Consider the following 13,397-nt stretch of genomic DNA (forward strand, 5'->3'; position numbering starts at 1 on the left):
GAAACCTTTAAACTTGGGAGCCGTTCATCTACGGTTTATGGGAAAGAGCGAATATCTCCCTGCTGCGGAAACCCCCGCATGATCTTCTGTTTGCCTCGTCACCCTCGGCTTTCAGAGCCCCGCTAATTACCAGTCAAAGTACCTAGTTAGTAAAGAGGCAACAGTGGGTGCTCAAGAAGCGGGGAGCCGGAAGGACGAACTGACCTTGAGTTCCTTTAAGAGATTCCCCAACGCGGCCTGGAACGTAGCATCCCACTTGAGTCTGCCGAGGTTCTGCTGGCACTTGAGAGACTTTTTGAGCGTCTCGATGATGTACTTTTCAGGCATGATCAGCTTTGTCGCGGCCGCCCCGGTGGCAGAGTGCGCCATGTTCCTGAACATGCTGTACATGAGACGTCGGTCCCAGTTGAACTCTTCCGGAATTGTGCTGGTCGCCGCTGCGGTTGGTGGCGGCGCGGGGGGCTCGCCGACATTACCGTTTTCTCCTGCGGCCGCTCCGCCGACATGGCCGTTTACTTCGCTCTCGTCGCTGTCGGAATCCACCTCTCCGCCATTGCCGTCGTTGTACTGGCTGTCGGCGTCCCCAATAGTCGCGGCGTCCTGGCCGTCTTCGTATCCCCCGTCGTCGTTGTCCTCCGCCCGATGGCGCGAGGACGGCGGGATGCCTGAGCCGAGGGCCATTGTGCAGTAAATCAGCAAGCCGGCCAGGCCGACAGCCACCGCGGTGGCGTACGAACTGCCTGTCTGGTGATCTGACGTCCCATCGCTGTCTTTGATGAGAATCTTCTCGCCTGGGAGCAGAAAGTCGATCTGGTCCTCGTTCACTCAGATGGAGGGGAGGTCCGAGGAGGAGCACGAGCCGATGCGGATGCAGTGATGGCCGTCCTGGTTGCTGAAGGCGCCTGGGTAGCAATCCAGGCGGGAACTGCCGCCCTGGTCGCTCGCCGAGCAGAACATGATGATGCCCTTGTCTTTGGCGGCTTTAATGGCTGTTTTCAGGGGGTCCAAGGTATCCTCGCCCGAGGTTTCGATGGTCCAACTCATGCATATGATGTCGACTCCGCACTCGATCACCCACTCGATAGCCTGTTTTTGCCCGCAACCGCGAGAGGGAGTCAGAAACTCAATGCCAAATAATGTCATGATCGCATTGGGGGGCCGCGGGGGGGCCGGGGGGGAGGGCACTCACTCTTGCAGCCGAGAGCGGGTTGATGACTCTCTCGCCACCCCGTAGGTTCTGCTCGTCGAGTCTGGCAATGCAAAGGTCCACCTTGGGGCATATTTGGCAGATCACCGAGGCAACCCGGGTGCCATGGCTGCCTTGCGGGACGTAGTAGGCGTTCATCGAATCCGACAGGGAGGTGCAGAACGAGTTGCCGGCAAAGACCTTGGCGTGGCTCCCGTCGACAATGTGCAGGGCCGAGTCCATGCCGTCGTCGATCACGGCAATCTTGACTGCCTTTGGGTCCTTGCGGGCTACCGTGTTGCGGAAGAAGCTGGTCAACTCCTTGGTCCGAGTGATGCGGCCGCCTTCGCTGTTGTCGACTGGTCAGCACATGCACTATCAGCGGGTACCAATCTGTCCTGGAGCATCGGGAGAGAACTTGCCCCGATTTAACGGCGCGTCTATCCGTCGTCGAGGCGCTCCCTGCCATGCCGCGTGGGATAATGTCAAACTCTACCGTGAGTCCATCCGTCCCGTCAGACGAGTTTGGGGCGTCATAAGTTTCCGCCGTGGCCTCCCGCTTCAAGAGCTTTTCAAGCTTGGATTTAAGTTGGGAAATTTTGTCGGCATGCTGCTGATGCTCGTTGCTGTACTGGGTGGCCGTCGCCGTCTCTGCCAGTTCAATGGCTTGCTGGGCGAGTGCCTGTAGAGCGGATGCTTTCTCCGCGGGCCATTGCGATTTGCGGGTTTCTAGACTGCTTTTCAGTTCCATGCCATACTCTTGCAGCGTCTGTCTGTCTTCCTGGCCCTGTTCGTGACGCAAATTAACTTAAGTGGTCAAGGACGGACTGCGTAGCTACCAGATCAGATATACCTCATAAAATGATACAAAGATGGTAGTAAGCTTGGAGAGATGTCAGCATTTTGGCCTCTCACGAGTCATGGGATGAACCGGAGCATGGCTGCTCACCTTGGGGAATCTGGTCTTATTTGCGAAGCCCTCGGGAGCGCACCACCCTCTCAAGACGGCTTGGTTGCCGGACGAGTGCAGTCTTATCTCGCGCACGTCGACAGACGACATGGCAATGACCTCAGCTGAGAGGTCCATCTTTGTCCACTCCCAGACTTCCACCCTGAAGTCTTTGAGGCACTTGATGATGGTCAAGTCCTGGTCGGATGCTTCTTGTTCCTCGACCGTCACCCTCTCAATCCTGCGAACGTTTCTGTCGTGCAGCCACTGGAAGATGCGGCCAAAGTTGGAAGACTTCTTGCGGCTCAGAGCATCGCTACTCATACTTGCCGCAATCAAAATCCCTGGTCAGTACCTACTCAGCTCTTGTTAGGGGTCCGTATTCTGCTTACGCCTGGTTCGGAGACGTGCCTGCCGTCGGCGGCTCATAGACTAGCCGCGGCAAAGCCACGTACTTGAGGGTCTGCTCAAATCGCACGTGAGTCTCGAGGCTCCTGAGGTACGTCTCGCTGATCATATTGCGCGGGAATCCCAGGAGATCAAACTCGGTCAGGAGCTCTTCTCCCCGACGATACAGGCAGGCCATGACCAACTCTCTCGGGAGGTGCTTGATGCAATAGTAGCTGATGTAAGAAGCGACCGGGTCGTTGATGACATACCGCCGGAAGTCGTCCATGAAGAGATAGTCTCGCACCGACAGCGCCTTGTTTTTGATCAACGTGCTAGCTCTTCCAGACTCGGGTCCATCCCGATGGCCGTCTGGAACAGGGTCAGAATGGGTTGCGCGGTCCCTTTTGAACTGCTCGGTAAGCTGGAAGATGCGTTCTTGGTAAGGAGTCCGGTCAACGGACCGTCGCCCTGCCGATGGCCGATTGTCTACCGGTACTTGACTCTTCACCTCCAGTGTCTTGGGGTGGGCTTCAATTAGTATCTCGATGAGCTCTAGCGCCTCCTTGACATCGAAGAATTGCGGCTCAATGGCATCATTCGAGCCATGGGTGCTCCTGAAAACAGGGGCTGCCCTAATGGCCAGGTGAAGCGCCGTGTTTCCATCCCGGTTCTTGTCCTCAAAGGGCAGGACCGGCTTGGTGCCCGTTTCTTTTGGCTTGTGGCGGCGCATCAGCTCGATGATCTTCTTGATGTCGGCGAAGTTGCTGCGTGTCGTGGAACGCAGCGTGGCATGCAGACAGTAGGGTTCATTGTGATGCCGAGACGGCTTACAGAGGACCTTGCCCAGGTTTGAGGGGAGCGGATCCAGCTTCAGCAGGGCGCTGATGAAGCGGGGGTTGCAGTTGGTGCCGGCGGCGAGGGCCAGAAACACTGGCGTGCCGTCTCCCGGATCGTCTTCGAGAAGCACCTTCAGCCCGCGGCCGCCCTTGGGCTTTTTGAAGATGCGGGCCAGTACTTTTGAGATGTCGTCTAATTCCCATTCCCGGCTTCCCGCCACTAGCTGGTGGAGGATATTGCCTTTGGATACCTGCCAGCTTGTTTGCGAGCGGGAGGCCTTGCGTTCCTTGTCTGTTTTGAAGGCGCCTTGGAAGTCTTTGTCGGCCCGGAATCGCTCAAAGGCTTCATCGCTGTCATCGTGGTTGACCAGTTCCCTCAGCTCCTCGCAGATGTCTCTCTTCCGACGCACGTTGGCCCCCGGCTTTGGCGACCCTCTGTAATGGGATGGAGCACCAGCCGTCGGCTTCTTCCCCGCGGGGACGTCGTCGGCCGAGTCCCTCCTTGCGATCCTCTGCTTCTCATCGCCGCCCTCGGGCTTTCCAACTTCTGCTTTGTCTCCAGCCCGCTCCGAGACGTCCATCCCCCCCTTCGACGGTACTGGGTGAGGATTGTGCATGGAGGGCTGGCTTCTTTCTAGATGTCGGAAAAGAAAAAGAATATGTGGTAGTTACTGGGGGCTGATGTGATCAAGATGAGTGGAGTAGCGATGTATGCAGCCCAGGATGCGCTCACATTGTTAACGTCTTGAAGGTCCCGAGTAGGGTGGCTCGCGTTTCGGTGCTCAGTGCTCAGCCCTGGAGTCAGAAAGTCAGAGAGGCTGCTCGCCGATCACCTTGCGAAAGCAGCCATGGGGTGCCAGTCGCAGCCGAGGAGAGTGTCCTGTCTCGCCTGCATGTACCTTGACGGTGCGACAGACACGGCCACCACTATTAGTCGACACCACACAGGTTTTATTTAAGAGGTTGAGCCCATCCGAGCCCGGGGCCAAAGACTCAAATCCTGTCTCTCCCAAGACAACGTCAGCGCGGCCACCACAGATTGAACCACAATGGACGAGTTTGAGATTATCCTCGAGCCTCTTGCCGACGACGCCGAAGCGGGGACCGGTGGCCAGTACCGGCACAAAAACCAGCCGGGGAAGACTTATCGACGTGTCCTCCTGAACCGTGGAGATACGCTGTCCGCGCGGGTGAGGCTGGCGCTGTTGGGGCACGGAACCATCACCCCCAATGGCGAGGAGGCCAGCCTGCTGGTTTTTGACTTCAGGCTGATCAGCAACCGGGAGACGCAGAGGTTCGTCAGGGCCAGCTTTCAGTTTGTGTTCCGGGACGCCGCTGGCGACGAGGACATGGATCCAGACATCTACCGCATTGCCCCCGAAGGCATGTTCACCATCGATGCTCGAGCGGATCCCACAAACGTCAAGAACAACTTCAACTTGGGAGCAAACCTGGGTCTGCCCTATGGCGGCTTCAACGCCGGGGCTGGGCGAGAGACGGAGAAGGTCAAGATCAGGGCACACTCTGTGCGACTCGAGGGCGAACGGAGGGTCCTGGACAAGGACTGGGGCGACGACAATGCTGTCATCTGGACCATGCAGGAGGACGCCGACGAGAAAAAGGGAACGCCGTCGTTTCTGCGGGGCGCTCTCATTCTGCGGCGCAAGCCAGGGCGCCGGTTTGCCTTCAGTCTGGAAGCCGAGACTGAGGGCAACTTCAGCATCCGGGACACCATCAAGAAACTGTGCCATTTTGGCACGCGCGAGCACTGTGTACCCGTGGTGGAAGACTCGGTCATCACTGCGCCGACGCATGTCCTCGACGCCGAGGACCCCCTCCTGTCCGAGTACGTGAAGAAAATCGACTGGTCGAACTTGCACGGGCTGAAGCTGCACGAAGATGTGGTGGTGCACACCATGACGGCCGTTCTGGGAGCCCAGCCAATCGCCGTGGAAAAGTCTGGTCTTGGAGCGGCCGGCGCTGCAGGCGCGGCAGGTGCGGTCGCTGTCGAGGGCCAGCCAGCCTTGCCAGCCCAGGCAACGGCATAGCTTTGCTCGGGTTTATTGCTGAATATGGACGGTGCGGGGGACTGGGGGGTTGGTGCAGAAATCGCAGAGAGTCTTTGTCCTCATTCAACATGATCGAAAGTCGTGCTCAGCCTCGAGCAAATATTGATTATTGAGCTGCAGTATTACCTTACCTCTCGCATCCGTCCCGTCTTAATCAACTATGTCGCTGTCTATTTTCACGGAGTACATTCCAAGCAAAGTAAGAGGCGAATTGATCAATGCCACACCCAAATTCAGCTACGGCGTTGATCAAAGGACCTCCAACCTTGCTCCTTATATACCTAAACATTACAATGTATATCTCGAGACTCCCAATATTATACCTCTACAACATTGCGATTGCATACCAAATCGCCTAAAAACGCAATAACTTTCAATTGTAATAAAACTTCAATAAAATATATGATTCCCAACCTTGTACATACCTATATCAATTAGGAGTCTCGAGCAGATATTGATTCTCGAAATGCAGTGGTACCTCACCTCTCGCATCATCACCAATAACACTGCATCCCATGTCGACCTACCAACGCCCACGCCAACACACCTAGACAGTCGGGTCCAGGCCCCCCCCTTGTCTTTTGCTCAGCAGCTCATCGGGGGGGGGGGGGGGGGCGCTGCCAGCCAGTTGTAGGTACATGCAACTGGCCCATGGCATTTGTCTCCCTCTCATTGAGGCGGAACCACTCGGCCTCGTGCCCCCGCGCAGTCTTTGGCTCCGGACCCCAACCAGGAGGCTGTTCCGACGTTGACACACATCCACGGCGGTCATGCTATGTTAGCAGCTAGAAGTGAACTCAAGGAAGCATAGTCTCTGAGAGAATGGAACAGGTGCAACTCCATACAAGGTGGGTGTTGACCTTGCCCCGTCTTAGCACCCGCAAATCTGACAAACCTCAAAGTGTTAGGATATTGATTGTCACGGGGGTCCTGGGGGAGCAGGCTGTGCACGCAGCGGCCGAGGAGGATGGTGAGGAAACGCTCCCACATACACCCATGGGGTTCCTCGCACAGCATTTCCCTCAAGCAGGACTCAACACATTCCATGGCATCAAGAGTCTCGACCAAACGTCGACAAAAGAGTCCGCCCACATCCCCGAAATAGACCTTAGAGAGCGCGCCGAGGAGCTGCTGCGATACCTCGATGCCGAGCGAGCACAGCTTCAGGAAGATTCCGGGGCTCACCTCCCCCGGTGGATCATCATCTGCCATGACATTGGGAGTTATGTTGTTGAGCAGGCGCTTGTCCTCGCCGAGTCGGAGCGTTATTACCATTGGATTAGGGAATCGATAGCTGCAATCGTATGAAGAGCACCTTCTCATTTTCCCGAAACGACCACCTGCCTTCAACTCTCAGCGCCGGTACATACCGTACTAACACCCGGTTGCCCGCAGATGCTGTTTGACACCCCCCACACCACGCTGGGTCGGCGTACGCGTGACAGACTAGTACTCCAAATCCTGGCGTCTTCGGAACTAGCACCTTGGCCAGACGTGGCGTCGTTTGTCCATTCCCTCCTGAGAGCCATCGATCAGCTTGAATGGGAGTCGCGACCCGTTCTGGAGGGCCTTCGCGTCGTCAACTTCTTCTCCAGGGGTTACCCGGACCAACAACGACCTGGAGCTGTATTTGAAGCTGACCCAAGAACGTGTGGCGGCCATTATCACAACAGTACTGCTACTAGTACGCGTCTCGATTGCGAAATTGGCCATGTCCTCAAGCTGAGGGGTGACGAACCGGCCGCTGATTCCATTGTCGAATCCATCAAGAAATGTCTGCCCAACAGCCCGAGCGGTGAGATTTACAAACTGCCCCCGCCGTGGATGGGAATACGAGTCTCACATCCTCGCAATAGAGCCACACGATGCCCGCACGCGGCTTCTGCAAGCCATATGGGATGTCCAACCAGAAGAGTATCGCGGGCGGGACTCGGTAACGCACTCACAGGCCCCTGCTGCGCACACCATCAACGATTGGGTGACCAACACAGACTGGTACCGCAGTTGGGTTGAGAACAGTGCCGAGAGCTGTATCTTGAATCTGGTAGGCCCCAGCGGTTCTGGGCTTACCCTACTGACATCCAAAATAGTCCGCCTCTTGCGTGAAAGGGGCGATCTCGTGCTCTCGTTCAGTTTTGCCGAGCGGGACTCGAACACGGCCGTCGGCCGTCCAGCCGAAGACCTGATCTTTTCGCTTTGCCAGCAAACTCTCCGGTCTCTCTTCCAGTCCCAAGTCCACCTTCCCTTGTGCTCGTGGCTCGTGGAGTGGTCCATCTTGACCAAGGAAGCCATGAAAGGCCTGTTGTTCTCGCTGGTTTCGACGGCTCATACTGGCGGGTCGCTGTATTGCGTCATCCACGGCATTCATCTCTTGGCCTCTAGAGCTCAGCAAGAGGTCCTCGGTGATATCAAGGGTTTGATAGAAGCTGCCCAGTCACCCTTGACGCTCAAGTTGCTACTTGCAACTGACCGGGGAAATCTGTGCCAGGGAACCGGTTCGGATATTCCCTGCCATGTCGTTGACGTTGTGGAGGAGCATCAGAGACGCGAAACCATGAAATCTCTGGCATCGGCCCATCTGGATGCGCTCGCACTTTGCAGACCGGCTTGGAGGGAGAAAGCTCTGCGAGAGAAGGCAATCCAAAAGCTGTGCAATGAATCAGCTACCATGTTTGAGGTGGCTCAAAAGTTCAGCTTCCTCGAGACCACTGCCGTTCCCGCCACCACCTCGGCCATGCATGCGCTGCTCGACAGGGTCCCTGGTTCCTTGGAGGCTGCGCTTGATGATGAATGGAGAAAACTGACGCGGCCCCGCGCGGTTGAGGTGGCTGCTGTGCCCTGGGTCCTGCATGCTTCTCGGCCCCTGAGACCATCGGAGCTTGCCGTCTGTGTTGCCCTCAGCATGACGACCGACACCCAAAGCTTGGATCAGTTCAAATCTCACATCTCGTGGAACCCCGCCGACGACTTGCGACGGGTATTGGGACCCATCATTGTCGTCTCAGGGGACAGAGTGCGGGTCCGACACCAAACATACGGCGATTTCCTGCGGAAGAAGTCGGGACCCGATTTGCCGCAGGACGGCCACCTTTACCTCCTATCTCAGTGTCTCAAGTATCTGAATCTTATTGGCAAGCACTGGGTACCGCCGTCGGCGGAGCCGGGAAGATACGGGCTGTCGAGGGAGTCTTGGCTGGCAGAGTACGCGTGCCTCAACTGGGCCCATCACCATCGTCATGCGCTTGACAAGTTCGAGGCCGCCCGCCAGACCTGCGAGTTACGTCCAACGCTGAGAGCTTTTCAACCTTGCTACGCATGTTTGGCTACTTTCGAGTCAGTCGCCATGACGGCAAGTTGCCTACCTCGGCCGTGGAAGTGGCCGCACATTTTGGGCTGGTGGAAGTCGTAGAACAATTCCTCGGGCAGCCCGGCTTTTGCGAGGACTCCTCCGAACAGCTGAGAGTGTCTCTTGACTCTGCAGCGCAAGGCGGGTTTGTCGAGATTGCCAAACTGCTCTTGAACCGGGGAATACGCAGCCCCGGTGCCCTGAGGAAGGCAGCCCGGTTCGGCCACGATGGCGTTCTCCGTGCGTTGCTGAACGGCGACGGCGAGCTCGACTTGGACGCGGTTGACGAAAACGGCTACAATGTGCTTCTCGAGGCTGCGAGGGGAGGCCACATCAAGGCCGTAGGCGAGCTGCTCGAACGGGGCGCGCCCGTCAACTCGGCCACCAGTACCGGGCTCACTGCGCTGCATCTTGCCTGTAAGATTGGCCAGCTGGACATCTCACAAACGCTTGCAAACAACAGGGCCGACCTTACGTTGCAGGACAAGTCGGGCTACAGCGCTGTGATGTACGCGGCCGAGGGAGGCTTTACCTCTGTCGTGCGGGCTCTGGTACGATGCTCAGAACGGGGGCCACTACCCCTTGGTGACGAGAACGGCACAGACAAGGAAGAGCCACAAGTCACTCCGTGTTCCCCTGTCAACATCAACGCTGCCAACAGCGACGGGAACACTGCGTTGCACTTGGCCGTCTCTGGGGGCCACCGAAGCACGGTCAAGCTGTTGTTGGAGCTGGAGGCTAGCCGCTCCGTCAAGAACCATGTCGGCCATACTCCCCTCCACATCGCCGTGCAATTTGGGCATCTGGGTATCACGGCCGACCTCATCAATGCTGCGTCTGCAACATCTGAGAAAGGCGATGATGATCGAGGGGATGAAGTTGTCCAGTTTGGCTCGAGTTTGTCGCGACGGCCAGCTGTGAGCCCGCTCGAGATCGCGGTACAACACCGTCATCTGGGCATCATCAGGGCTATCTTAGGATCACGCCACCACGTGAACAAGAAAACCGCCGCAAATGCCGTGTCCTATGCTTGTGCGATTGAGTACCCCCAGGGTGTTTTGGAGATCCTACGGTGGTACAAGGAGTCTGAACCGGACCAGATATCACCGTTGGGCGATGCCGAGAGAAATACCGCTCTGCACCTGGCCGTTGAGAGTTTCCAGACCGCTTTGGTTGGCGATTTACTCGAGGGGAAATATGTGCCTGTGGATTTCCCCAACGATCTGGGTTGGTCCCCCCTTCACATCGCAGCCAAGACGGGCCAACTCGCAGTCATCCAGCAACTCCGGCAACACGGAGCGAGCATAACCCAATCCACAAAACGTGGTCAGCTAGCTCTCCACATAGCCGCACAGCATGGCCAGGGGCCCGCTTGCAAAGAGCTGCTGCCGTGGAAAGGGGGAGAAGAGGAAAAGGCTGCAGTATCACTTTTGAGGACCAAAGACGAAGACGGTTATACGCCCCTTTTTCTAGCAGCTGCTGCGGATCACCTTGGTATCGTGCGAGAACTGCTGGAGCTCGACAAGGGGGGTGCAGGACAGGGGCTTCTTCATCTCGCAGTCGAGAAGGACTCGGAAGAGTTGCTCAACATCGCGATCGCCTCATCTCCAGATCTCAACTGGAAAGATGACACTGGAAACGCTGCGATTCACTTAGCCGTCCGGAAAGACAAGGCCGCAATAGTCCAAGCGCTCCACAAAGCTGGGGCAAGTGTCTCCATTACCGACGAACAAGGTCGCACTCCGCTCTACATCGCCGTTGAGGAGAAAGTTCTCGGCACCATCAACGCGCTTGTCGATCTCGAGGGTGCAAATCTCAAGCCCAATGAGCCGTGTGATGGTATTACCGCGTTTCTTAAGGCGTGTTACGACTTTACGCTTGACCCGGATCGTGGCCTCGAGATTACCCGCCTGCTGCTTGAAAAGTTTCCCCCAGGATCATCTTCAGGTGATGGCATCGAGATCAACATCGAAGACCCCGAGACGGGCCGCACGCCGCTACACTATGCTAGCGACACGGGGTCCGACGATCTGACAATAATTCTGCTCGACTTGGGTGCGAACCCGAACAAGCCCAACAACCGCGGATCGACACCGATTCTCCTCGCCGCCGAGATGGGCAAGGTCAAGAGCGTCCAGGCGCTCGTCGACAAGGGGGCGAATTTCCGGATTGCCAACAACTCCGGCGTGACGCCGCTCCACCGCGCCGCCTACGACAACCATGCAGAGTGTGTACGTCTCCTGCTCAACCTGGGCGCCGACCCTAACTTTGCCAACGACTGGGGCTACACACCTGTCGCACTCGCCGCGCTGCATGGCCACGTCGAGTGCGTCGGGGTGTTTCTCGATCATAACAAGCTGGACAAGCCGAACCCAGTTGATTTTGCGGTGAAGAATCCAGAGGGCTTGTGCATTCTTGGTTTGGCGGTCTCCGAAGATGAGGGGCAGGTTGTCGACCTGCTGCTGGAGCGCTTGGACGAAAGAGAGGTGCGGCTCGCCATACGCAACGCCGTGACGAGCGGAGCAGCCCATGTCGTCAAGACGCTGTTGCAGAAGACCACGCCAGTCCACGGCAAGCTGAAACTGGACGATGAGCGGTACGGGACACTGCTCGGCCTCGCGGTGGTGAAGCAGAGGAGCAGCGTTGTTAGCATGCTGCTTGACGATGGGTGGCCTGGCATGGAGGTTGACGAGACGGACGCTGACGGGAGGACCCCTCTCATGTACGCTGTGATGAAGGGAGATGGTGAACTCGTCTCGATGCTACTCAAAGCTCACGCAAATCCGAATCGCCGCGACGGAGCGGGCGAGACGCCACTTTTACGTGCCATCAAGGAAGAAGACCCTGGGATCCTGGCGTCTCTTATCGAGACCGAAGGCGCAGATTGGGAACAAAAGGACGGACGAGGTCACAGCCTCTTGTATTGGGCATGTCGGCTACCCGTGAAACGGGAGGTATTCGACACCGTCAACAACGCGCTCAAGAAATCTCCACAGTACGCACAGCTTTGCGAGTTGGCTGTTCACGGAGCAGTAGCTCGCGACAAACAGTATGCTCTGCAGGCCCTCTTGAGTGTCCCTGGCCTCAATCTCGACGCAGAGGACGCTGACGGCTGGACGGCGCGGTACACGGCAAGTTGCTACGACCTTCAAAGCGTGAATGACATGCTGGTCGAATCCGGCGCAAAAGTCGCTTGCCCGCCGGCCCCAAGGCCCATGGAATTGCGCCCGGGGGACCACGCTTGCGGTTTGGTTGTTGACAAGAACACGGTGGACACGGTGAGAGTGGCACGTATGTTGGGCTCGTTTTCCTTCTCTTCTTTCCCGCATCCCCCACACCCCCCACATCCCGTATCTTTCCCTTTTCCTCTTTTGCTTCATAAAAGCTTGAGCCGTAGCTGACTTGAAGCTACCTCCCTCAGGCGCCTGTTACCCACTGGACGATGAAGACTTCGAAGACGCCACATATGGCACCTTCCGGGCCAACCATTGCCTACCTGCCGACCGGGACTGGTACTTTGAGGTCCTCATTACAGCCCCCCAAGGCTCTTGCGAGGTCGTGGAGTAGGCCAAGTCCTAGTTTCTATCTCCGTGTGACGATCTGACTGCTGACCATTGCGTTTTGCCCGTTTGCCTAGCACTCTTGGCATCGGCATCTGTGAAGATTCCGCCGACCTCGTTGGGATGCTCGGGTTTGGTCGAATCGCATCGCTGTCCATTGGGTATCACGGTGACGACGGCGATGTTTATGCCTCCGGTCTTTCGTCCCAGAACCGGAACATCCCACCCAGCCAAACCTTCTCCAGCGACGACTTCTCGGTCGGGTGCGGTTTTGAGTGGGAGACAAAGTCGGTCTTCTTCACAAAGAACGGGGAGTACTTGGGTAAGTAAACCTATTCCCTGCACTTCCGGCTTGGGCGGTTGGCGTGGCTAACGGTGTCGTCCGCCGCTGCCAGGCAAGGCGTTTGTCAACATCCCGGGCGCGAAGTTGTACCCAGCGATCTTTACCAGCACGGCCAACGTTGGTGTCGAGATGTCGTTCAGGTTCAGCGGGCCATGGGATTTCGATCCCGATGCGCCTCGGCGGCAGCGGCCTGCAGAAGGCTCCGAGGAAGAGGACAGGGCGAATGATGGGCCGTCAGAGTCGCCAGACTCGGAAGCGGACTCGGACTCGGACTAAAAAACCGGAAGGCCTGGGCCCTTGAGAGATAACAGCCGGTCTTACTGACAGCGTATGATGCGGACTCAGTCCGACATGATCGGCATCCCAGTCATCCGCCCGGATATGCGCGAGACGACGGCTCTCGGTGCCGCCATCGCTGCCGGCCTTGCCGCTGGCGTGTGGGAATCGTTCGAGGACCTCGAGGATCGATGGGTGAAAGAGGAGGCATACGAGAATTGTCAAGGAAAGACAAGAGTGATGAGGAGAGAGGATGCCTGGTTTCGCTGCTAAAATAGAAACTCACTTATCGTGCCTTTCGGATATCTTCGTTATAGTGAAACCAATGTATCTATAGTTACATTGGGAGGATTTGGTACGAAAATGCAGTTAGCAATGCATTTAAAGCCCTTTGGTTTCCCTGAGGACCCTGGCTTATACCGGATTCGGATACCATGTTGAT

General features: G+C 57.1%; 3 protein-coding genes across 3 annotated transcripts; 2 read left to right on the forward strand and 1 right to left on the reverse strand.

Moving 5' to 3' along the window:
* Positions 1-171: 171 nt before the first annotated feature.
* On the reverse strand, positions 172-3,978 carry C8A04DRAFT_25702 (uncharacterized protein; the record flags this gene model as incomplete). Its single annotated transcript, XM_062779659.1, has 7 exons — positions 172-791; positions 861-1,086; positions 1,190-1,535; positions 1,609-1,973; positions 2,040-2,069; positions 2,136-2,460; positions 2,528-3,978. 7 exons carry the CDS (start codon positions 3,976-3,978, stop codon positions 172-174), a joined length of 3,363 nt encoding a protein of 1,120 aa, XP_062639849.1.
* Positions 3,979-4,410: 432 nt separating this feature from the next.
* Positions 4,411-5,409, forward strand: C8A04DRAFT_25703 (uncharacterized protein; the record flags this gene model as incomplete). The annotated part of the gene is made up of 1 exon (XM_062779660.1): positions 4,411-5,409. The coding sequence occupies one exon, from the start codon at positions 4,411-4,413 to the stop codon at positions 5,407-5,409; it is 999 nt and encodes a 332-aa protein (XP_062639850.1).
* An 843-nt stretch (positions 5,410-6,252) lies between these two features.
* On the forward strand, positions 6,253-12,955 carry C8A04DRAFT_25704 (ankyrin repeat-containing domain protein; the record flags this gene model as incomplete). The annotated part of the gene is made up of 9 exons (XM_062779661.1): positions 6,253-6,278; positions 6,333-6,732; positions 6,826-7,225; positions 7,287-7,460; positions 7,521-8,706; positions 8,769-12,067; positions 12,198-12,339; positions 12,414-12,658; positions 12,732-12,955. 9 exons carry the CDS (start codon positions 6,253-6,255, stop codon positions 12,953-12,955), a joined length of 6,096 nt encoding a protein of 2,031 aa, XP_062639851.1.
* Between the last annotated feature and the right edge of the window lie 442 nt (positions 12,956-13,397).

Source organism: Dichotomopilus funicola (genome assembly GCF_033296635.1).
Source record: "Dichotomopilus funicola strain CBS 141.50 unplaced genomic scaffold C8A04scaffold_8, whole genome shotgun sequence".
Lineage (NCBI taxonomy): Eukaryota > Fungi > Ascomycota > Sordariomycetes > Sordariales > Chaetomiaceae > Dichotomopilus > Dichotomopilus funicola.